At 35.0% G+C, this 27,101-nt stretch overlaps 1 protein-coding gene across 1 annotated transcript in view; it reads left to right on the top strand.

Moving 5' to 3' along the window:
- The window catches only part of SEMA3A (semaphorin 3A), a 324,915-nt gene that overhangs the window by 97,187 nt on the left and 200,627 nt on the right, over positions 1–27,101 (top strand). The window contains exon 2 of the mRNA XM_036246639.1: positions 3,311–3,503. Within this exon, the coding sequence (XP_036102532.1) occupies positions 3,392–3,503 (112 nt within the window). The 5' untranslated portion in view covers positions 3,311–3,391. The remainder of the gene's footprint in view (positions 1–3,310; positions 3,504–27,101) is intronic.

Below are 27,101 nucleotides of genomic sequence, written 5' to 3'. Positions count from 1 at the left end.
TATGGGTTAAAAAAGAATTAAAAATAGAGAGAGAGCTTTGAGAAAGAACCAAAATAACATCTTATTTTTTAATTTAAATAAAATTCAACATTAAAAGGTCAATATAGTTTTTCTGACACTTAAAATGTAGTAAATCCAGTAAAATCAATGGCTAAGGTGATATATTCAGCTTGATCATGTCAAGGCGTAAGCCACAGATGCTCAGAGCAGGAGGGGCCAGGTGGGGAGAAGGATGAATTAAAACCTACATGTCACCCTTGCATCCAGTTTTTATATAAGTTCTGATAAAACCCACCAGGTCCACTGCTCTCTGTTGAGAAATAGTGTTAGCCTTGATTATCCCTCACCTATTTGGTGGTATAAAAAGAGTAAGTTGAAAATGATCTTATTCAACCCTGACTAAATGCAAAAGACTGAAAGAGGTAAATATGTACGCTTTCTAATACTGTTGGTAAGTATTTTAAAGTCATGTAGTTTGTATTTTTCCCTTCTTTTTTTTAATCACAGTTAAAACATCTATATTTTTCTACTATTTTATAATTTAATCATTGTAGGACAGTATGCTTCCCTAAAGAATTTACTATTTTTTATTTTTAATTAAAATTATACAGATAAGTAAATGTAAATGGGAATTTATTGATCTTTCTAACATCTGAAAGGATACAAGAATCATAAAAAATGGAGTGTAAGACAAATATCAAATATAAATACTTATAACAAAGTTTTTATTATTATTATTATTATTATTCTAAATTATGTATGTAGATATGTAAACATGGGAGTGTCTGTGTTACCAAATTCCAGGATTCAACATTAATTTAAATTATTTGTTTTATAAAATGAAATAAGTCTGTACTGATTTTGTGGTTCAAAATCCAGATTGAATGTCTTTCTTCCCAATGGAGTCCATTTTAACCCTATTTTAACTGAATTTTACCTACAACCTTTTATTTTTCCTGGAACACATCAGATATTTCTAGATTAGTCTTTATGTTAGTGAAATGGATAGATTTCTACATTTGTTTACTCTGCTTAATTTTGACAAATATAAACTTGCTCTGCTACTCTAGGTAACAAGAGCTAAAGAAAAAATAAATATTTAAAGACATTTAAACTATATAGTAATGAAAATGGTACAACGATTTAAAGTGTTTAAGCTGATTATTGGTGATATTTCAATAGGATAATTCATTAGTCCAGTCCTCTAAATAATCCCAAAGTGGCATGAATTCCTCTGCAGAATGAATGTCTATAGAGAGTAATCCATGGAAGACAGACAAGCCTCTTGTCATTTGTAGCTTAATCCATTGCCTAGAGCATGAAAAGTGCTCAGGCTAACAAGTGTGGGAATCAGTAAAATCAACATTATTTTTGGATTTTATTTTCTTAACAATACTGACTGATCAATAGGCTTGTGGAAACTGACAAATACAATATGGGTCTGTTTGATGAATCAATCTAGTGAAGTGGAGAGAAGCCCTCCTCCTCTCCCCCATTTTCCTCCCTTTAAATCCTCTTCACTTTCCTCTCCCTCCTCCTCCTCCTCCTACACACACACACACACACACACACACACACACACATACACATACACACACACACACAGATGGTGGGATGCTCTTTCTCTATTGGTCTGTAGACATTAAGTAATGAAAGCTGTAGTGACGATGCTCAGATCATTTTTTATAAGACTACTAAACCACTTTCAATGAGTGTTTATGTTTTCAATTGTGAAACTTGCCCTCTTCTTTCAGCTGGGAAATTTTTGTATTATTGAAGTCAAGTCCTCTCTTCTGTGTTTCGTGTGTGTGTGTGTGTGTGTGTGTGTGTGTGTGTTGTATGGCTTGGAAGATGGGGAGAGTACAAAACAGAAAGAGTTGGGGAGTAAAGAGTAAAGAAGGAAAAGTTCTGTCCTATTAACTTTGATATAGCCCGTGCCCCCAAATCCTATAAGAATAACAGCTTTGGGGGGAAATTAAAAGAAAAAATAGAAGAGGAAATTTAAACACATCAGACACTATTCCTCTTTAGGAGAGAACTAAGGCTGTTGTATGACTGCCTGAATACATGCATGTGTCCACAGAAAATTTAGTAACCCTTATCAGCTCATGAAGACAGAGATGTTCTCTTTAGGTGGGTCCTTGATGCTCAGCAGGGACTTTCGTGAACTTTGTCATCTTCCTCTGCCCTTTAAACCAAAACTCTGGAAGTGGCTTTAATTAATGGGATGTGATGCATTAAAAATGTTAGCCAGAGCATTCCAGAAGCTGGAAAACCATAGATGTTTTTAAATTCTGAGTATCCTTTTGAGAATACCCTGTTGTAATTTATAATTCTCAGTGGACCTATATTTGTCTTGAACTGATTGTTGAAATGGGCTTTACTAGGAATTTCTTTGCTGAAATTGCAGTGGGGCGGGGAAGGGGGTGGTTGAGCCAAGTGGGCTTGTAGGGAGGAGGGAAGGATCTCTAACAAGGCTTTAAAACCTTCTGTGGTTAAAGTTATTCTGATGAAAGGATATGCAGATGCACACATATACATATGTATATGTATATATCTATATATACATACACATACCTACACACATACAATGCACAAGTTCAACAGAATACATAATGAGCACGAGTTATAAATTATGTAGGTAGCAGAATTCAGATTTTTTTAAATCAAAATTGCACCTAAAAAAGGCTATAAAACAATGCTCGCCTTGGAAAGTAAATTTATAGCTTCATGCCTTTCACAGGCACGCTGGAGGGTTCTGCTCCCGGCTCTAATCTCTCCGAGATGTTTTTTGCATGTGTTGTGTGACAGGAGGGAAGGGAGTGGGTTGAGCTCGCCTGCTCTCCCATTGTCAGCCAGTCTAGTGAGTGTTGGGAAAACCTGTCTGTGGGATCTCGTGTCATCTCTCCCTACATGTGTACAGGAAAAGTCCGCGCTGCTCACGGTTCCTCTCTCTCTCTCTCTCTCTCTCTCTCTCTCTCCCTGTTTCCCTTTCATTCTGCTTCCCCGGAGCCGAATGAAGCAGGGAGCAGGATTAGAGTCCGCCACCGGCTCTCAGAAGAGCCTAGATAAAAGGAAGTGCTTTTTAAGCACCACTGCAGCAGCCCCGGTTAATTTTTTTTTTCTTTCCACACAACAGTTGTGCCTCATTATCTGGTGGCTCAGATTTTTTTTTTTTTTTTTTTTTTGGAGGTTTTGAAGTTTCTGTGCTTCAGTGACTGTTACAGAAGAAGAGGTGTTAGTGTTGCGGTGAAGTCTTGATTGTCTGCCTTTATGAATGAAACTGACCTAAATCACCTGTTACCTCCAGTTTTCAGATTGTTGGAACTTCTGTGGCCGCACAATACAGGAGGGCAGCCTGAAGCTGCTAGGGACCCGCGGCGTCTGCAGCATGGGCTGGTTCACTAAGACCGTCTGTCTTTTCTGGGGAGTGTTACTTACAGCGAGAGCAAACTATCAAAATGGGAAGAACAATGTGCCCAGGCTGAAATTATCCTACAAAGGTAAGTCGGTATTTTTTTCCCTTTTCTTTGCCTAGCTTGGTGATGCTCCCCCAGAACCCCCCACCCCCTTTTTCATTCCTTGAACTCCTTCCCAACCCAAACCATAAAACCTTTAGTTTAACCTGGGGAACCTATCTGACTGGGTGTGTCTTTCTGAGATGATTTAAGCACTTTTTAAAAAATAAAATAAAAGCACGTCTTCTGTTTGATATGACAATTTAAATGCAAACAAAGAACATTTAATCACATTTGCAGAGAGGAGCTGAATGCCTGGTAAATGCTCATCTGTATATGTGATCATATATTCTGTTGATTTTTCTGATCCTACCTCTTTCAGAATATTTTTTAAACGACTATTACAAAAATGGTCTCTTTGTAGATGTGCATGCCTCACCTATAATAATTGTTATGATAAATTGTATTTTCCTAGTTTTAGACACTAAATGGTTAATCATCATCATGAATATTCAGTTTGTTCGAATCTGACAATCAGATGCTTAACATAAGCAGTAGATCATGGTTTGCCAAGAGAATATAAACTGGAGAGAACAGACGAGTTTTTCCACAGTGTGTTATGATTGTACAAAAGATTGTGTATTTGGCTAATTGGTGTAAAGCTAAAGCCTTTGAAATATAATGTTGTTTAATTCCATATGTACTTCAGTGAGAAACGAAGACATATTACTTCCTAGTTGTAGAACTAGTGTGAACTTCTTTTGTAAAAAAGTATAAATTTAAGAAAGGAAAAAAAGCTTTATCACATGGTTGCTAACACTTTATTTGGTTATAGTTTAATGTGTATGCTTGTTTTTTAATGAGGGCTTTAAAGAAAGATAGTTGTTCTATATTTGTTTAGATTTTTATTAATAGATGTATAAAATAATGCTAACGTGGATTCGAAAATAATATATATTACTTTTAAGGGAAGAAACTATTTATGTAACTGAGGTATTAGTAAAGTGGAATTTAAAATTAAACTGCTTTAACTCAAGTAGTTTTACTCCCTAAGGTGTTGCTTTCTTATGATTCTCAGATTTCTAGAATGGGGGTGGGGCAGTGAGAAGCTTCAATTGTATTCTGTTTTTAGCCTGTAATGTGAAACAAATTTATTGAATCTGTTCTGTAGAGATGTCTGTATACTGTGCATTGCTCTTATGCCAGAAAACAAATTCTTTAATTTTCACATGATGGGAATGATCCCTCTGAATGCTCTGGTGTGAATGAGGACCACAAACAGGAAAGGGAGGTGTATTTTTCACACTTTGGATTAGAATGTTAGACACCTATTAAATGTGTTTATTTGGATTTAATACCTATTAGATAAAATACACTGAATTGAAAAAAGTGTTCATTTTTGGCATATTTTCTTTGTTAAAGTGGGAATGAATTTTAAACATGAGCAAATAATTGCAATTGTACTCATTTAAGATATTAAAAAAACATATAGACTCTATTAAATATTTGGTTAAATCTCTTCTATGTCTCTATTAGTAATTATCTTTAAGTTGTTTATTATATATGATATTATGCATCTGTGTTTTCATCAGTGTTTGCTCTATATTTTCACTCTTTGAGGGGATGTCATCAAATAATTTTTAGGTTCATGGTTCACTTTATGTAAGTTTATATTCCTTAGAAGTAACTTTGCATGCCACTACTTCTTGAAGATGTGAATGACTATATGTTATAATTTTAAAATAAGTTTGAAACATAAAGTATATTTTTAAATCTGTTACAATTACAGTCATTTTCCTAAGTGCTACATAAATTGTAAAATAAATAAGAATTGAGAATTAAACTTATTTATTTTGCAAGAATTTTATTTTCCTGGTGGTAGATTGCTCTACATGACAGAGGAGAAACGTGTGCTTTCTACATATTAAAAAGATAGCATTTAATTAGAACATCCCTTTGTTATAAATGTTTTAAACTTGTCTGATGAAGTAAGCTGTGTATATTGACAAGATGTATATATTTGTCACTGCCTTTATAACCTCTTTTTAGCAATGGCATCCGTAGAATTATTTTTGCTTTCCTTTAAATTAAAAGCTGCCCTACAGCTACATAACAATTCTATTGATATACCTAGAGCTAGCCAATATGGTCAAATAAACTGTGAAATGAGCAACAGCAAGAAGAATAAAAGGAATGGCCCAAGCAATATTTTTCTTTTTGTCATTTTATTGGTCTGTCATTACCTTTCTGTCTCTCCATGTACACTAGTTTTGCCAAAGCAAAGGCCTGGTAACCAATTATAAATACTTTGTTTCTAAACTAAAATAGACATTTATTTTAGCTGCTTCTTTTTCCTTTTTAATTAGATGTCAAACACAGTTAAAACATCCACTGCATTGCCCCTACACATATTCCAGCATGATTCATGAAGAGTTAAATCCCTGCCAACCCTAATTTCCCATAGTCACTGTTTTCAAAGATCCACCATTAACTCTCTCATTGCTCAGGCTGCCAACACAAAGTTTCAGGCAATCACTGTGCTTACTTTCTGGTAGGAGATAAAAGAGACTTGATATGTCCAATGGAAAGAAAAAGAAGTACAAGAAGGCAGCTTTTGTAGTGCATGTACATAGATATCTAATAAAGTACCTCTTTACTTTCTAGGAAAAAATGAATTGAATAGATGTTTGAAGACCATCTGGAGAAGTGATAATATTAGAAAAATGGGGTATACTGGCTTTTCCTCTGAGCCAATCTGATTTAGAATCCTTGTGGGGGAAGCAAATGTGAGAACTTTGTAAATCTCAGCAGTCACATACAAATTATCCTCAAGAAACATTTACTCAGAGATACTTTTGCCTTCTTTAAAGATACGTAATATAGCTAAATGTCAAATGCTTCTTTTTTGAAACGGTGCATAGCAGTTTATTTCCCCTGCAAAACTAGTCAAATTTCACTTTTTTCATGAAATACCAGAAGATCATGTAATCTTCCCTTTGGAATGTGTGGTACAATGAAGACTTCAGAAAAAGCTATGGAAATAACAAGGAAATAAATTAGGTTTGGGGTTTTAAACAAATGACAAATGTTCCATCACTCTGTGTAATGGGCTTTTCCAGGACACTGTGTGCTTCAGTTTCAGTAGAAATCAAAGACACATGCAAGTCTGAATGTGATGGTGATCATGTAGACTCAAATGCTAAATCAGACTTAGTGAATAGCAGTTAAATAAATGGTAGACTTTTCAAGTCTTTCTTTCATACTGTGTAAAGCTATTTTTTCAGTCAAGTAGTTTCTTTAAGAATAAAATGATCAGTGAAATCAAATTGTCATACATATCTTTCTGATACTAGAAGATAAAATTAAATCTAAAATTATGAAGTAAAATTTATAGAAGCTTTTTTATTTGCCATTGTTCAATATATTATGATCATTTTAAAATTTAAATAATATAAATAATGATTTACTTTATTATTTATTACATCTATTGACTTTGCAGAGATTCTTTTTACTTCTACCAAAGCACAAACACACATTCACACATATATAAATCTATGTATATATATGAATATTTAAATAGGTATAAAAATTTTTTATTAATATTATATAGTTGAGAAGAATAATACTAGCAATCTACAGGTTATAAATTGTAATAACGGCATTAATTTTTATTAATTTTATTAATAAATAATAAATTTTTATTAATTTTAAATGGCATTTATATTTTAAGTTTTATGTATATGATTTTTTGAGTCCTGTGAAAAGTTTTCATGGATATCTCAAGTATTTACATAATGGTGTAGAATAAAATTTGTATTATACTAAAAATCTCCTTATGGTTAAAATAAAATGTGTAGAGAGACATATATAATGTACAGATATAATGTATACATATATATGTATACTACACACTGAGAGCAAACATACTATAATTTTTTTTGCAATATCTTTTATCCAAAAATCACTGTATGTTTGGCATCAGGTCTCTGACTTGCTGATTCTTACAGAACATGGTCTTTTCTTCTCAAATTCTTTCAGCTTTAAAAATTATATTTTGATTCTGAAGTCTTCAATTTAAACACACTGAAAACTAGAACTTTTATTCATTTTCTCAACAGTAGAAGGTGTGGCAAAAGTAGGTTTACAGTTCTGAGCATTTAAAACAGAATTTATTCTTGTATTATTATTTATTAATTGTTGTATTATTTTCCATATGAACAACTATAAACATACTTTTGCCCCGCCCTGTATATCCTGGTAAAATAATTTAAGCATAAAACAAAACACTTCATCACACATCTGGTGATGAAATGAGGGTGAGATCAAGTGATGGCTGGTGAAAGTCTTCTGTTTGTGACTTCTCTGTTTAAAGCTGCCAATCTGATTGGCCTTTGAATAATAATTTACAGTGTAGACTTGAGCAAACAAGAATATACCTGAGACAACAAAAGCATCCTGTTTAAGTCTCTAACCCATCAACTTTTGATTATGATATTCAGTCATTACTAGCTTAAGTAAATCTGAAAATGGAAGACAATTTTTTCAATTCTAACTTTCCTATGTTATTTTTCTTCATATAAATTATTTCCAGGACTCTGCTCCAGTAAGTGATATAAAATACTTGGGTGCTTATGCAACTAAATAGATGTGTAGGTCTGTGATAACTAATTTCTCTTTGTTTTCTTATTTTTAGTTATCACACATAAATCAAACAACATAACTAACAAATATTTTGTGATTTTGGGTCAATTATACTTAAATTCTATATTCAAGAATTAGTGTGATTGACAGACATTTCAGGAATAAATTTAATTATAATTAATTAATATGATTGCATATGTTCCTAAAAATAAACTGTCAGTTTCAAGCATAATCTATTTATGCTTAGCATGAATATATCATTGTATTTCACATGTGTGCTCTAACTTATGAAGTTATCATAAACTTTAAGTGAGCTATAAGAAATTGTGCGGTAAAGTTGTGATTTCAATTTTTCTCATTTAGATTTCAGTGATACACCTACATATCACAGTTCCACAGGTCAGAACATCACACCTTGACATCTTTTGGAGAATTTTGAAATCTAAATTCAGGACTATTTTAAATAATATTTTTCTAAAATCTTCCAGAGACCAGTACTAAACCAAATTTTTGATTGATCATTATCTAATAACATTTATTTACAAAGTCATGATGTATCGTAGAAAGTTTCATAGTAATTGATTAAAACATTGCACTCATCAATACATTATGGAAAAATTTTATGATAAATGATTCATTAATGCAAAGTTGTAGGTAAAGTCTGTAAATCTCATAGCAGTATCTAAGTTTAGTGCATGTAGTGAAAGCTTATTTTTAAAAGACCAGCAGCTGTAAACATAAATTAGAACAAGTGTGGGTTTTGGGGTGGATTTTACCCCTCATGACTTCTTAGGTGCTATTTAAAGGCATTGTCATGATTTGCAGTACTATGCTTCCACTAATAGGTGGCACTAGCCATTTGTGACAGCTCTTTCATTACTTTGGAAATGGGCAGGCAGCTAGGATAAATACACATTGTAATGTTGGGAGACCACACTTAGAAAAATTGGTATTAGTCAGGAGATAGAACATGTACAAAACAGAAACATAAGTTAAAATGAAATTTGCTAAAGATTTTGATATGCTCTTTGCATACCTTTATTGATACACTTTGACCCTGAAAAAGTAAACGATTATAAATAAAAAATAAATAAATAAAATACTTTTACTTGCAGTAGACTTTACATGTGAAATTAATCTATAAAATGGGAAACAAAATAATGGGTGAAATAGTAGTACTAAACAATCAGAATTCTAGGACAGCTTCATGTGTATGAAATATATATTAAATATTTTATATACATGCATATGTATGATTTTTTTCTCAAGCCTGAATCATTAAGTGTGCTTAACAGGAATTAGGCAGCGTGCCTGTGATTGCCATTGTTTATCATTGGAGAATAGCTAGTTGAGAAGGTAAAATAATGTTTAGAAAATGACATTTGATATATTTTTAAAATAATGACACCTTTTGGCCTGTAGGTTGTTTTAAATTATTTTCGTAATTAAATATATGGAAGATCAATAAATTCTATCTGACATAAATGTCCCCAGTCACTAGTTCCTTCTATTGCCAAGACATAAACATCAGTAAAAATAAGGAATTTGTACACTGTTTCTAAACAGTAACAAAGCTGGATTCCATCAAATCCAGGATAAGAAAATATACAATTTATACTTGAATTAGGAAGTAAAGATAAGAAACAACAGAATTCTGTTGCTAAAAATGAAGAATGAATTGGTCTTAGTATTTTCTACCAGCTTTGAGTAAAACTTAAAGGGACCACAAATTTAGGGTGTCTTGTCAGCTCCTGAATGAGTCGTTAAACCTGCATTTTCAGGTTCCCTTTGCTTGAAGAGACCTGGCGTGGAAAATGACGTTGACCAAACTTTACAGTAACTTAATTTGCTGCTGTAATCATAACATGTCTCAAGAAAAAATACATCACCCGCTTGAGTCTTCATCCCCAAACTAAATGAAGTTTAGTTCTTAGTTCTATTGAATACATTAAATGGTTTCTTTAGTTTGTAAAACCACTTGTGTGGATCATCTTTGTTCTGCCAGATTAGGAGTTTTTCAAGGTCGGGTCTGCGTTATTTTTCATCATTATATTCTCAGTGGCTAGACAAAGTTATTCATTGTTGAATAAATTTGTGCTTTATTTGACACACCTTGTGTTTAAGCACATAATATACCTGATTATAAGTGAGTATGAAAAGAATGCAGATTCATAATAGAATCCATTATAAGTGGATTGTAGAGGAAGTCAACAGTGTCAGACTCTAGGACAGGGGGATATGAGAGAGGCATTTTGAAGCACACAAAAGGTCTGCGAGTAGTGATATCTCCATAAACAATGAATCAAGCCTATTCCAGGACTGAATCAGAAGTATCTGGGTCATCTTTGTTTGCCTGCAAGTGAGATGGAGAATCTGTAATAATACATACCTCTTGGAAGACTGTCAGAACCAGGATGAGGAATTGTTTCTTTCTTTTGGACTAATACCCTGATTTTCCTTATTATTGTGGCTCAGTACAAACAGCCAGAAAAGAGAGTAAGACTATTCTAAAATCAAGTGGTACTAGAGATAAAATTTCTCATCATTAATCTCACTGTAGCTGAACCTTTGTGTAAAACAAGTCTCTCCTACCAAACAAAAGTGAAAGTACAAGGATTTAAAAACTTTAATTGGCCCTGGCCAGTTTGGCTCAGCGGTTAAAGCATCGGCCTGCGGTCCGGAGAGACCCGGGTTCGGTTCCCGCAAAGGGCACGTACTTCGGTTGCAGTTTGTCCCCGGCCCTGGTTGGTCGTGCGGGTGGCGACCACTCGATGTTTCTCACTCTCTCTCCCTTCCTCTCTCTCCCTCCCACTCTATCTGTACAAAAAATGGAAAAATATCCTCGGGTGAGGATAAAAAAACAACAACAAACTTTAATTGACTAGATTTCATTGTCCAAACTTTTAGGAGAAAGCTGGCTTTGCTCTCTGACGACTTTCTACCACGTAGTGTTGCGCAGTCTTCCTTGGTTCCTCTTGTCCTTGATCCACTTCTCCGTAGCAGCAGTTGCTCATTGCCCCTCGGTTTGCCTTTCCAAGTCAGTCTCTTCTTCCCTTGGCCCTGTGCTGTGTCCGGGGAGCGGACCCACTTCCATCCTCAGTGCTTACTTCCAAGCCCCACTTACCCAGAACAGATGGGATAGAAAATAGTCACAGAAATCTTCACTGACGTGTGAATATTCAAAATACATTTTGAGTTCTTTGTTTGAGGTCCCAATCTCAAATAATGAAGAAGATGGCGACACCTAGTAGAATAATTTCCTTAGTACACTTATAGGTCTATGATTGTAGAATATGAATTAATTTACAGTGCTTAATGTTAGATTCTTATAATGTTAGTCTTGTGACATAGAAGTATCTATGGGAAAGGACACTAGGACAAGAGTGCCATTGTGTACAAACCATAGCCATTAAGGGGTGTTTAGAAAGCTAAGGTCTCGTCCTAACCCTTAAGGAATATATTTGAGAGAGCCAAAACAAAGTGCTCTATACCTGAGGTCAAATTCAAACTGTTCAACTAGTTATGAATGTTGATATTATGTGCTAGAAATTTTTAATATTTATCTTTAAATTTGAAGTTTCAAGAGAATAAACTCTATTGTGATCATTTTATAGTAAGTAGTGTAAATAAATCTAGGTTTTAATCAACTATGCAAATTTTTATTATTTACAAATTCAGTTATTATAATTAAGGAGTATTTTGTACTTTGATCCTATATGTAACACACACACACACACACACACACACACCCCTGCATAAGCCATGTTACGGATTTCTGCATGAACAACTAGATTCTTGGATAATAAAGTGAATATAGTAGGACGTCTGCGGACGGCCTGTCACATCTACCTAAAGCCTTCGGAGGGCTTTTGAAAATAAAGAAGATGAACCTTGAAAGACAAGAAGAGTGGGAAAAGGCTGAAGTGGAGAAGAGTGATAATAACCACTATCAAAAACAATTTCTTTGTAATGCTTTTCTTTTTAGGAAAACAATAAATTTTTATATGGTTTACACAGCAATGTAGTTATATAATTTTTCTGCATCCAAATGCAACATGGAAACAAATCTGTCCTTTAACAAGGGGAAATTAAAGCTGCAGCATCTTAGACTGGGAACATTATGGAGTTAATATGCACTTGTCTAGGTTTGACTCAAAATGGGATCAAGAAGGACAAGTGGTACATACTTATAAGGACTGTTCCACAGTGGTCAGAGTGGTCATTTCTGCGTATCTATCTCTTCTTTGGATTTGTCTATAAAATGCATTGACCAGACTTCTTTCCAACCAATGGGAGAGAGGAAAGAAAGCTGAGTTTGGTTATTCAGTGTAGAAAACACTGTGACTATAGTCCCTTGAGATTATAAAATATATTCGCTTTTCTTCTTGTTTTCCTAGCTAATTCCTGCAAGTTCTTTTTTGCTTCACCTTGTTATTCCTTTAGGCAACCCACCAACAAGTTGTGAAGAAAGCAACTGTTATTTTATAAATAACTTTAATTTTTAATATAAAGATACTTATGTCATTTACACAATGAGACTAGCTATTAAAATGTCTTCTTAACTGTGTATTCTTGTTGTACACCACATGCCTTTAAATGCAAAGTTATATATTGCATATATTTTCATCACTTAGCACTTTGTTACCATTCGGGATGTTTCTCTGGCTCACATAAGAATAAATTACTTTCAGAACAAGCAGGCTACTAAAATCTTGGAACATTTTATAATATATTAGACAAAATTGTAGGTTTGTGGTATTTTTCAACACAAACTGCAAAACATCACTTCTAGAACTTGGTCATAATGTAATCCCCTGACCTTGCAGAATTATACATACTAGATGAAGAACTATATAAATTACTGTGTTAATATGCAATACATATGTGTGTATAACAAATACAAAAAAATGTCACATTCAAGTCATTATTTTTCTAATTCATATTACATTTAATTGGGAATTACAGAAAGTGGAATGCCAGTCACTAGAGTATAGGATTGAATCAAAATGTCTTGGGGAGAGGTTCTCTCTCTGTGCTTGAGGTCAGATCCTGGTGGTCCAGGACTGTCTGTGATATTCCGCACTTTGATGGTTGCCGTCCCTGAGCGCCTTCTACTGGACGGTGCTGCTGTTCCCTGCTCTCTCTCAGGCACTGGACTCGAGAAAGTTGCCGCGATGCTCATTCCCGCAGCCCTTCTGTTGAGCCTTCTTAGCATCTTGGCTCCAAGCCATCGTCCGTAGTGTCATTGCCCACACAGAAACACACACAGTGGTTCCACTGTGAAGTCCTTCCACCTTCAGAGAGCAGGGTATGAGCAGGACACAAATCTCCCATTACCAAATAGCCTTCCATCTTTCCAGACTGGAAATATATAATTTTTAAAAATTTAACTGATTTTCACCATCCTCCCCCCACTCCCTACTGTCATCCCACCTTTTCTCTTCTAAATAAATCTCATTTAAGGTTTTTCTTTTGAAAATAAAAATCCTATTAATTCTTCTCTTGGGGCATGGAAAAAGTTTCTAGGCCTCAAAAATTAAAAGCCCTTATGTCTAATAGGGTAGCGGTTCTCAACCTGTAGGTCGCGACCCCTTTGGGGGTCGAACGACCCTTTCACAGGGGTCGCCTAAGACATAGCAGTAGCAAAATTACAGTTATGAAGTAGTAACAAAAATAATTTTATGGCTGGGGGTCACCACAACATGAGGAACTATTAAAGGGTTGCGGCATTAGGAAGGTTGAGAACCACTGTCTTATGGGAAGAGGTTAGGCACGTTTCATTTTTAGCAGATCAATCTACCAAAGTGCAAACAAAATGACAATTTTTTAAATGAGGTAATCTTACCACTTTAAAATTTTACGAAATTGCCCTCTTCTACACACGTACACCCAATGACATCGTGCTAGACATCGTGCCTGGTACAGAGAATGTGGTTCTTACAATTAGTCCAAATGCCTCAGTTTACATGTATAAGATATGTTGATTAAAGGAAAAATTAGTATCCTGGCCCCTTGAGATGTAGAAATGTTGCCCAGATGAGGACTACAAGGGGAAGGGTAGTAGAAGGCTCACAGAACTAAAATTCAGTGCTAGTGTTACTCAGGGAGCTCTTCTCCATTTGTTTATGCCCCTACCTGGGAAAATTACTTTCCCAGATGCTACAAAGTTTGGAGACCCATTGCTAAGCCTGCTGGGGACTTCTGCATGCATCTCTTTCACATGTCCAAGGCCTCAGAACATCTATATGTAGATGTCTCACAGGGAACTCCAACTCTACGTATTCAAAACTCCATTCCCTGCCCTCTCTCCAAACTTGTTTCCCCTCTGTATTCAGAAGTTAGGGAATGTTGTCATTTTGTTTCCGTTGTCCAGGTCAGTACATCTTTGCCTCTCCCTTGCTGGCCTACCTTATATCTAACTAGATTTCCTTTAAATTCTACTTCGTGAGTCTGTCTCTCAAATTGTTCTTATTCCCTCCTCTGGGTTAAGTCAGTCCTTTATGGTTGCTTGCCCTACCATGGCAACAGTTGCCTGTAATTATTCTCTCTCCCCCCCTTCATTACTGTCTACAATTATTTCTGAAATTCAAATCAAACTATTTTTTTTCCTTATTTTAAATCTTACAGATTAAAGTACTAAGTCCTTAGTTCAGCTTATAAAAATGAATGGTCTAAAGTAGTCCAGGGCAAAGAGGGACCTATTTGGAGGTCCTGCAGTTATTCAGATATGAGGAAATAAATGTCTAGATAAGATCATGATAATAGAAATAAGAAAGAAAGCCTGGACATGAAACACATTGAACATATAGAAAAAGTAGGTTTAGTGAATGATTGTGTCTAGGAAGGATCTGAAGAATTTGAGAACAATAGGTTTTTAATTTTTACAACTAGGTGTGTGTTACTACAGTTAACAGTATCGGGAAGGTGAAACTCTCTTCACCTTGCAGCACCAACAATGCCCGGACACAGTCATCCCTTCTCCACATAACTCCTGTGACCTTTCCTTCCTCAGTCACATCCTCCCACTCTCTCAGTTGCTTACTGATGCTATTCTCTTCAATAAGCATTGAGTATCTCGTTGGCAAAGCTTTTGAAGAGGCAGAGAGGTGTCCAGCTGGTGTGGCTCAGTGGTTGAGCATCAGCCCATGCACCAAGAGGTCGCTGGTTCGATTCCCGGGCAGGGCCCAATCCCCAGTGGGGGGCATGCAGGAGGCAGCCAATAGATGTTTCTATCTCTCTCTCCCTCTCCCTTCCTCTCTCTCTAGAATCAATAAAGGACAAAATAAAATAATAGAATAAAATAAAAATAAGCAGAGAGGTATAAAACATAATATGGCAACTGTTCTGAAGAAACCTATCATTTGGAAGGAGAGAAGACGTAGATTGTCAGCTTTGTGACACCACACCTACTCTTTATTCATATTATATTTTTAGTCAAGTATAGAGTCTTATGCATAATAGGGACTCATTAAATCCTTTCTGAGTGAAATGACTGAAGGAATAAATGAGGAAGTGGCAGATAATGTTTCCAGGTGAGAGGGCAAAGCACAGAAATGAGAACACACATACCCCAGTTCAATTTAAAGGTTTGTAACAGAGAGTAGTGAAATATTTGATGAGAATAAAAATCATTTAAGGCTGCAGAAACAGTTTAGATATGGATAATTGGTAGAGAATTATGAAACAGAGGTTACAGCATTCAAACTTTAGATTTGAATAGACGATAAAACTTTTTAAAGTTTATAGATGAGTGGGATGTGCAAAGCAAAGCTTTAGGAATCCAGAAACCTGGCTGTTGGCCTCAGGTGCTAAGCTATGGAGTCATCAGCTGAGATGCTGAACAAGGTTCTAAAACAAATGAATACAGTTCAGATTGGGCCTCACTTAATGACCTGTTCTCCTGGGGTAAACAGACCATATGTGGGTCTGTAACTTATGCTTATCTACATAGAGCAATATATTTTCACATGGCCAGAAAAATGCAAGTCATATTTAAGAAAAATTACCAATATCTACTTTTTTTGCCTAAAATGTTAAAATCCAACAATCAAGTATCATTTAGGATACAGCTCTCTACCTAAATTATTCCATGTTATATACTACACCCTTCATATGTTCTTAGGTTTATGGCAGAGTGTACATCGAGAACTTCTGAGGACTTGGACACCAATTTTACTTTACACAATGACTCTGAGCAAAGCAAGATGTCAAGGATTACTCTTTCAATGGTTCGACTTTATATTTGAGTTCACTAAATTATGTGGGTTCATCAGTCTTTTGATGGTCTTGCTTTGCCCCTGGGCACTTGACTCTAACAAGATTAAAGTGAAAGCTGTGCTCAAACAGAGCAACTACTCCTATGACTCCACTTCCATGTTGGGCCATGAAATCCCTTACTTTCACCGTGTGGCCCTTATGTTCAGTAGCCTCAGCCTTCTCTTGCTGCCCGGTTGCCCGTTCTGAGCAGAGTTAGGTCCCCTTTGCACACCAACAGAGCAGACAGCTCTCTGTCATTAAACCTCCTAATCCAGACAGCTCTTTGAAAAAGATGTCTAGTATAACAACAAAATGGGAACAACTAGCTATAAAAATGTTTTTTCTAACATGCATAAAATCACTGAGCAAGGTAGAGTCAGTGTCTGTTTTATCCAATGTTTCATCAGAAATGAGAATAACACTTATCTGATTGGCTTTGCTCTTTAGCTGTCAAATTAGAGAAAACTGTCTACTCTATGACAGTATTTCTGTCTACAACTATATAAACATCAGCACACTAATTTCAAAAGAATATGTTTAGTTTGTTTTAAGCAGGTGCCATATAAGGAAGTGAAATTAGTGATGCATTAGCAATTTGTTTCTTTCGTACAACTCTCAGTCTCGAATATTAAGCTGTACCACATGTAACACACAATATGGACCACATTCTTCCAAATGGATTTCCCATTGTACATATCACACCATCTTTTTCAAACAATTTACTTTTCTTTATAGATAGAGATAATGACTAAATATCTCTGGTGTGCCCCACCTAAACAGCCAGATTTATTGCCTTTTCATATTCAAAAGGATAAAATTTCACGTTTTTGGAATGAGCAAAATGATAGCATATATTCATTAAAAAGAAATATATTGATAAGGTGTATTATCATTATTTCATTATCATTATTTCATGCTATATACTATTAAGTCATGCTTTGTTTACAGGATTCAAGTATTTGGATGTTGATGTACTAAAATTTCATATTTTTTTCTAATTTAGCTACTGGAACAAAAATTTCATGAGGATAAAAGAATCTTAGCATGGTAAAGAGAACATTGAATTGACTCTGAAATCTCCTAGACGTAAGGATTTGGGCATGTTATTAGCTTTATTAGCCTTGGGTTGCCCTTCTCTAATCTATAGCTGTTCTCAGGATAGTGACAGTAGATAGTTAAGGTGCCCAATCAGTGCTTAGTGTATATATGATATTCATTAACTAGTAATTACTTGAAGAAGATAAATAATTGCATAGATTCTATATTTCTGTGTTTTACTCATCTGGAGTGGGTATGCATGCATGCATTCTCTAGCTATCCCTTGTGTATTATACTAATAATTATAATACAAAGAAACTCACAATTGTATTTGTAGTGTGCTTCTCTCAAAGACTTGTAATAGTGTGAATGTTTAAAAACACAAATTTTGTCAATGTCAACTAGTCAGTGAACATATGAGGAGGCTTTGTAAAAAGCCTCCTAATGTTGCAAGTAAACAACTGATGACACACTGCTGAGTCTAACTTAGGCCTTTCAATGAAGTTAAATGTTTTGATGGTGAACTATTGCTTGACACACTTTTAAGTGTAAGTTCAGTGGAATCTGTATAAGTGTATACAGAAGGCTAATGATAAGGATGAAAGAAGACTTGATTTTGGGGTCTTCTGGCTCTGAAGTTTTAGAAAGCCAGGCTGAGCATGGAAGTACCCGTGTCTTTAGGGAGTTTCGCCTGTGGCTCCCAGACTCTAAGTTCCAGTTCATGTTTTCAACATTAACCAAAGTCAGTCATTTAATATCAGTAAAAATAACCAGGAAATTACTAGTTTTATTTGCTCCTGTACTTACATCATATCCTCTCAAATGGTGTAATGGTTGCCTTGAATATTATTTTGTTATGACTTCGTCCATGAAGACACAACATCCTTCATGACAACTTAAAGAGTATTGAATGCACATAGGAATTAACACAATATTCCTATTTAATATGTCCCCAAGTCTAAATGAAACTTTGTAGATATAAAGTCTGAGTTGTTCTGACCAATTCTATGAACCACCTGTGATCACAAATAACCCATTTGCAGGAAAGAGGATATGCAGTCACTCAAGAAAATAAACTTGCAGTTTGAAGCTAGTAAATAGAATGAAGAACATGTTGAGAGTAACTTAAAGGGGCTTTTGTCTAACAGAAGACACTTGGAAGCCAGACTGGGAAATCTAGACATCGTTAGAAAGGAGGTGATATTAACCACAGTTGGCTTTTAAAGGGTTTTTCTGGAAGGAAGAATTCTTTTGGAAAACACTTATTCATGTACCAGCATGAATATATTTTTGAAGTATTCTAGACAAAGATGAATTTTATTTTATTGTGGCGTTAGCCATATTAAAATGCTCATAAACTATTTTACCTTATGCCAGACATGTGGAAGCAATCAGTGTATGTAAATGATATGTGAAGGTGAGGTATAGTTTAGCTTAAAAACTTAGACTGTCTGTGGTTATAAATTATAACCACATCACAAAGAGAAATGTGTCTTTTAATAGTAACTTAAATGTAAAAATAATCAGTGATGAATTCTTAAAAAACTGCTAGGATTTCTTTAGGAAAGTACAATAAATGTAAAATATAGTGCTACTTTGTGCTTTTACATTATTTCTAGGACACAATACTCAAAGGCAAATTTTTTTACCTTAAGTAATTCTTAAAATGTAACTACTTGTAGCTAGACATTGTTACATTAGTCTATCTCTAAAAAAAGTTCTTTGGTTGTATTTTATCTTTTATTTTTTATTGGGGCATAATTGACATACAACATTATACTAGTTTCAGGTATACAACATAGTGATTCTATATGTATATATATTGCAAAATCATAACCACGATAAGTCTAGCTAACATCTATCACCATACATAGGTACAGATTTTTTTTCTCATGATAAAAATGTTTAATATTTACTCTCTTAGCAACTATGAATATGCAATACAGTATTATTAGCCACCATACTGTACATTACATCCCCATGACACATTTATTTTATTACATTTATTTTGTACCTAAGGGTTGCATTTTAGACTGACTACAGTTATTCTTTATTAAAATAAACGTTCGTTCCCCTCCTATTTTTATTAGCATGAAATCAATTTGTTTTTGCCTATAATATACTCTATTTATATATTTGTATGTATATATGTATACATATGCTTCATAACATTTCATAAATTTTGAACATATAAACCTGAATCAATCAAATTTCCTTGAAAAGGAAATAATATAATAAAATAAATGTTTTCCTTTCTTTAAATTCAAAACAGTGAAATTTTAGTCTCAGTATGATGGTGCTATGTCTTTAAAATATTTCTACCATCTGCTATATGTAAAGCCGGATATTAAAATAACATGAATTCAGAGAAGTGTTACTAGACACACACACACACACACACACACACGCGCAGAGGAGGAAAATTTTAAAAGGCAAAATAAAATAAATCATAGATGAGTATTTAAGCATTATTTTATCTTTTCAATAGGAAAAAGAACACAAGACTATGCTTTGTTAGACTTGTTAGATTTTTGTACTTAATTTGTTTATAATAAAACAAACGAAACTCCACTCAGTTAACATGTGCTTAAGGAAACCATAAAGTGAATCATTCTACTAAATATCTAAGTAAAACTCATCAATATTTAAAGAAAGAAACAGTCTCCAAATCCTGGCTCGGCATGCCATCCTTCATCTAGGCATGTTCTGGACCGTGTTCTGAGAAACGAGCCGAGAAAAATGACAGTCCCCATGCAGGAGGATCTTACTCTCCAGTGTCAACCCAGACTGATCAGAGCTCAGCATATCATGGAGCTAACTTAAAAGAAAAAAAAAATGGAGATTTAAAAAAATAGAATTATTCCACAGTCTACTAGATAAATATCAGTTGCCATTTGGAGTTTATTTCATACAGCAATGGTAGTGTTAGGAGAAACGATGACGGGGAACAGGGGCGCTGAGCACAGGAGCAATGACTAAGCACGCTGGACGTGAAGAGTGTAGATGAGAGACAATCCTTCAACCCGTGTGTGTGTGTGTGTGTGTGTGTGCGCGCACACTCATGTGTTGTGGTTGTAGTTTGGTCTATGGTTTTATTGTAACTCTGTTTACTACTGGTGAACATATCCACATTATAGTGCTCTTGCTTATTTATAGACTATTTTCTTTATCATCCAGAAAGTTCTTTTAAAACTTTAAATCCGCCCTGGCCAGTTTGGCTCAGCAGTTAGAGCGTCGGCCTGTGGTCCGGAGAGACCCGGGTTCGGTTCCTGCTAAGGGCACGTACTTCGGTTGCAGTTTGTCCCCGGCCCTGGTTGGTCGTGCCGGTGGCAGCCACTTGATGTGTCCCTTTCACGTCGATGTTTCTTTCTCTCTCTCTTCCTCTCTCTCCCTCCCACTCTACCTGTACAAAAAATGGAAAAATATCCTCGGGTGAGGATAAAAAAAAAACACAAAAACCAAAAAAAACCTTTAAATCCTTTGAGACGATGTGGAGGGACCTGGAGAGCATTATGCTGAGCAAAATAAGCCAATCAGAGAAAGACAAATATTGCATATACTCACTTATTTGTGGAATATAATGAACAAAATAAGCTGATGAATAAAATAGACCCAGAAACATAGAAAGGAGTATGGTTCAGACTGTCAGACCTCAGAGAAAGGGGGTGGGTGGGATGGATGAGATAAACCAAAGAACTTATATACATGTAAGTGTAACCGATGGACATAGACAACAATGCTGGGCGTGGGCTAGGGAGGAGGGTGTCTATGGGGGAAAATGGATAAACATCTGTCACAAAAATAAATTAATAAAAATTGAAAAAAAACTTTAAATTTATTTCAAATGGACAAAAATATACTAAATATGACTATACACCCATCATTATAATGATTACTAGAGTAGAAAAACATATCTGATTAATCCCTTTTCTCAAGAACCTCACCACATAGTGTTAGAGAAAGAATACCACTTGATGACCAGGCACACTGGGCCGTTATTTATATATGAAACAAATTCTATGAAGTTTAGAGGTGACTATGGTTTATTAATTATGCTATGGCATGCTATTGAGCATGAGAAAAATATGTTTTACAGGGAGTGAAAATTAAGCTGAACCTATGAGGATGAGGAGATTTTGCAAGAAAGAATGAGATAGGCCCAGCTGGTGTGGCTCAGTTGATTGAGCACCTTACCATACACCACGAGGTCACTGGTTCGATTCCCGGTCAGGGCACATGCTGGGGTTGTGGGCTCAGTCCAGAGACAGACAATCAATATTTCTCTATCATCTACGTTATATTTGACTTTCATGCTCTTTTCCTCTCTAAAATTAATTTTTTAAAAATAAATTTAAAAAACATAAGAATGGGGGAGACCTTTCTCGTAGAAGCACAGCTTGGAGACATGAGGCATTAATTCGGCTGTTTCTTATTTAATCTTAAATGGAAAAGACTGACAGATAGTGAGACAATGGAAGCAAATTCTGAAAACCTGAGTATTCAGTGGTCAGTGATTCTTCATTATCTTTTATTATTCTCCTAATAATTACTAATATGTTGTGCAAGAAATATATTCTAAATTATGAGATACGCGTGGATTAGATGACATGCTTTCTGCCCCCAAGGAGCTCACATTTAGTGGAGAAGGCATTCAGGTACATCAAAACATACATTATAGGATAAATCTGTAAAAGGTAACATATTCAAACAAAAAACTGTGGGAATTCAGAAAATTAAAATATTATAAAATGTCAAGGAAAGTCCTTATGTGGGATGAAGCATTGAAGGTGGGCATGAGAGAGCCCTTCAGCAGTCATGGGGGAGAGAGGAAGAATGGAGACTATTTTAGGTGCTGGTAATAAATAAATAACAAGCAGGAGAGAAAGTGTCAAAGTATCAAGGGCATGTCATAAAGTGTTTAGTATTCTAGTTTGCCCAAGCATTTTTAAGAAAACCATATAGCTTCAGATACTAATTGGATAACCCTGGGTAGTTGACTCTGAGCACACAATGCATTCCACAAAAAGGTGACTAATAACAGAATGTTCTGTCTTTCACTCTTCAGTTTACAATGGAAATAACTAAATAACTTATAAAAGTAGTCATCATCATCAATTTTAATTCATGTATTTGAGCACATTATGGGTGTATGGTACAAAAACCAGAATCACAATCTGGTTGGAATCAATAAAACATAGTAATTAAGAATATGGTTTTAGAAATTGGAGAGATTTGAGTTCAAGTCTGACACTTATTATCTGTGTGACCTTCAAAAATATAAATCATAAGATGGGATAATAAAAATCTACTCTTTTGAAAGGTTGTGTAGATTACATGAGGTTTGGAAGGTGCCTTTTAAAAATGTATGATGGAGGATAGACATAGAACTGTAAACAAAGTGGCTGACATCGTGAGTGTCCAGCAAGTATTCGATATTAATGGAAGATATAAGAACAGGTCATAATACGAAGTATCAGGTTAAGTGATAAAAGTGCAGAATGGTAATAAGTGGATGGAAAAGCAAGGGCCATTCTTCACAAAGGAGCGAGATGAGAGCTGAGGATTGAAGGAAGGGTACGAGTAAGATAAGCCAAGAGTTGAGACATTGGTGGGAGCAGTTATACAAATACACAAACTATATTTTGGGAGGAAAAGATAATATGTTTGCTTGTATTTTCCCTCTATTGTATTAACCATTGGTTTGAATAAGTTATTCTAGGCAGTGTGACTACAGTGGTGATGTAGATATTAATTATTGTGCTTGACTTTCTATTATTCTCCCTGTCTCCTGAAAAGATTGATAAGTAGTGACTAGGCCAAGATATATAAAACCAGAGAGAGTTGAAAAAGCAAGATGACTAGATATTCCCGTATTCACAGCTAACAAGAGTCACTTGATATAATGCTTTATCCAGAAATTTATCAAGATATTAAAGGGGTAGGAGTGAATCAAGTCAGCAGGGTGGACTCAAGGAGAGCAAATAGATGCTGTGAGATGTGATTGAGAAAGATGAAACTTTACTTAAAAATATATTGGTTGACACTATTTTTTTACAACTCTCATTTATTGACAAAGGAAATAAATCTAACATAAACTTATTTAAAGTTTTGAAAGGGTATTGAATTGCAAAACAATAACTAAATGGGAGTATTTTCTGAATGTACTTTATTTTTTAATATATTTTATTGATTTTTTAGAGAGAGAAGAAGGGAGAGAGAGAAACATCAATGTGAGAGAAAAACATCGATTGGCTGCTTTCTGCATGCCCCACACTGGGGATCAAACCCACAACGAGGCCTGTGCCCTGACGGGAGTCAAACTGGGACCTCTCAGTCCATGGGAGGATGCTCAATCCACTGAGCAATACCGCCCAGGCTGAATGTACTTTATAAAAAGTGAATGTACTAGAGTATTATGCATATTGAACATATCATGTCTCTTTTATCTCCTACCAGAAATGCATAAAATCTAAACTGTTACAAATGATAACATTTTCTCTCAATCTCATTCATTTTCACTTACTATTAAAATTGTGCCTAACAATATGGAATTCTTTTTTAGCTCATGAAAAGAACAGAAAGAGAGTTTTACATTACATGACAATAATGGCAGACAATGTAGTTGAAAGACTAAGATGATATTATATCATAGTAATTTAGAAGAATAAAATACATGGTCACACAGGTAACCTATGTGTAGGTTGTTTATTATAATGTGCCCTCTGATATGTAATGGATCAAAATATGCTTATGCAGCATGAGCTACATACAGTAAAGGCTATGTGTTGTATGCCCTTTATTTCTCTCTTCCAATATCACGGTTCTAAAGGCATTCCACTGGACTAGAGTTCTATGCTTTTAATTCTTTTCACTTAAATGACTCATACAGAATAAGCTGCATGTGAATGAATATGTTTTGTGGTTCTTTAAATGGTTGGAAGTAACGTTTTTTTAACTTTTTCACTGAGTAGTCCTAATAATAGAAGACTATTCCAAAAATATTTCCAGGAAACTTGAGAGCACCACTGAAATACTCCAATTTGATGGCTCAAGGCTAGACATTATTATTCAGTACCTAAAGAAGGCTAAGATTTTGCCATTTTGTCAGTTTTCAGAGTCAGCTATCTTCACTAGAGAAATTAGATGTTGCACACTCTAAACGTAATGCACTCTGCTAGGAAAGATGACTCCAGACTGAACTACCTAAATTACTTACTAAGGTAAATCAAAGTCATTGCTTTCAGTTCACAAACCAACATTGTCAGATCGGCTAGGAAATAAAAGTGAATAGGGAAGACTAGGAATTTCTCCCTGCGAGATCTGAAAGTTCTGTTAAATGCTTAAAGAAACACTTAAACACTCAAGTCTTAGATGTGAAGCATAGGAAGAATAGCTGTTCATTTGGTTTACAAATACTAATTTTTCTACTGCTGTCCTTGGGGGGAAAATGCTCATTTTTAAGCCACCATTCTAGACTCTTATGGGCTTTAATCTGGCACCCAAGTAGTTTGCCATGCCATCTTTCATAAATACATAAGCTCATATATCTTAGAAGATAATAAGTGTGTTTTTTTCTTTTCGATAGGTATACATCAAACTCATGGTATGTTTTCCATTAAATACAGGAAAAGAGAGCCATTTGTGGTAGAAATCCCAATAGAAAACATATTTACACCCCTCAGATCTTTATTCCAGTCTGGATAATAATTTTTTGACGTGGCTGCTCCTTTTTTCAAAGTCCTCACTATTCTCACTAATTGGGACTTTTATTTAAATTGCTTTAGCAGTTTACAACATACCACAGAATAACCTCTTAATATGCATTTTGTACCAAGATTTGTATCTACCTAAATATAAGAACTGCATCTAAATTAATTTATAAATTCAAGGAAACTAGAGATTGTATATGTTAAAAAGGGAGCAACTAAGTACAAATAATTTTTCTTCGATAAAAATCTTGAGAGTTTTAATTCAGAATTGCATATTTAGGCTGTCAGAGATTTCCCTGTCCCATGCCAAATAAAGTGATAGCAGTGCTGTGAAAATTTAGTGCTTGTTAGTTTTGGTGAATCACTGTGACCATAAATAAAAACTGCTGTAAAACTTCAGAGCATTCTTTTGTGGGGCAGGCAAGGTTCATGGAGAGTTTGCTCCTTTGCCTACTTCCAGACATTTAGGATTCACATGTTAAGCTTTTAAAAGTACATGCATTCACCTGATGGCATGTTTATCAGATTTTTTTCTTCCAAACAACAAACACAATAAGAGAGAAAAAAAGTGAAAGTACCGCCGTGGGTTCCCAATCTAAACATTTGTTAGCTATCATTTGAATAACCAGAACCATTTTTCTATGTTTCGTGCTCTGCCCTTACGTCATCCAGATGACTCCAAAAGAAGGGGATAAAATTTTTTCTCAAGAAAATTCCAGTTTTCAACCCTAGAACCAAGGTTCCAAATAGCACAGAATGCTGATTGTACCCTTGCCTGAGTACCTCTAAGCGGTGAACCCTCATGCCTCCGAAGCAAGGGAAAGCTGACGGATGCTCAGCTGGCATAGGTCCTAGAGTGGAGCGCTGGTTTGGGATCAGCCTTCCTGGTCCCTTTCGCTGAGGATGCTTGGAATTCCCCAAGGCTGGTGTGCACTGATGTGTGAAAGGAGGTCAGCTCTAAAACAATTGTTTTTAAAGGTACTTCAAAAACGTAACTCCCACATTTTTGTTAAAGTAAATAATGGTGGTGATAAAAATATCAATGATCACCACTTAATAAATGTTATTTATTGGCCAGAAATAGAGGTGTAAACTATCTCATGCAATTGTTCCAGCCTTCCTAGGTAGTGTGCATTTTTCATCCTTTTATGGATGAGAAAACCATGGCCCAAAGTCCACCAAGTGGTGAGGGAAACAGTTTCGGTGTCTGTCTCACACCAAGCCTCTTTTTTTTTTTCTTTAATTGTTGGAAAAATGCTGAACATGAAATCTAACTTCTGAATATAGTTTTAAGTGTACAATCCATTGTTGTCTATTACAGGAACAATGATGTTCAGCTCATCTCTAATGCTTATTCACCTTGCTTAAATGAAACTGTCTGCCCTTGATTAGTAACCTCCCGTCTCCCCTCCTTACAGACCCTTGTAACCACCATGCCACTTCTTTGATTCTGGGAATTTGACTATTTTAGATACCTTATATAAGTGGAATCATTACTTTTAATTACTGCTCTCCATCAGATAAGATCTGATTCCAGGTGGTTGAAAGAAACCAGCATTCATATGCTGCCACTGTGCAATTATACATAATCATTACAGTAAAAAATGACTTTTTAAAAAAATTAATTACAAGATCACACTCTTAAAATTTTTGACGTAAATTACTGCTACTAGGTTTTAGATGCTAAAAATTCAGAAACTATTACATTTCAAAAAGTTAACCAGAGATTGTTTAGTTTTTCCTAATTCAAAGCAAAAAATAATACCTACAGTTTTTGAAAGAAATAAAATATTGTTCTCTAAGAATATGGGCTACATATAAAAATGAACAATTGAGACTACAAGAAGATTAATTCCAATTTTTGATCTTCATTCATTGTATATGTTTAATTAGAAAATGATATGGATTTCTATAAAATCTGTCATTGCATTTCGAAGTGAATCATAATAGCATAGCTAATCATATGCCATTACATAACTAAGTTTACTGAAACAAAAAG

The sequence above is a fragment of the Molossus molossus genome, unplaced genomic scaffold, assembly GCF_014108415.1.
Source record: "Molossus molossus isolate mMolMol1 unplaced genomic scaffold, mMolMol1.p scaffold_m16_p_7, whole genome shotgun sequence".
Classification (NCBI taxonomy): domain Eukaryota; kingdom Metazoa; phylum Chordata; class Mammalia; order Chiroptera; family Molossidae; genus Molossus; species Molossus molossus.
The sequence above is the reverse complement of the archived record's forward strand: the minus strand, read 5'-3'. Positions and strand labels throughout refer to the sequence as shown.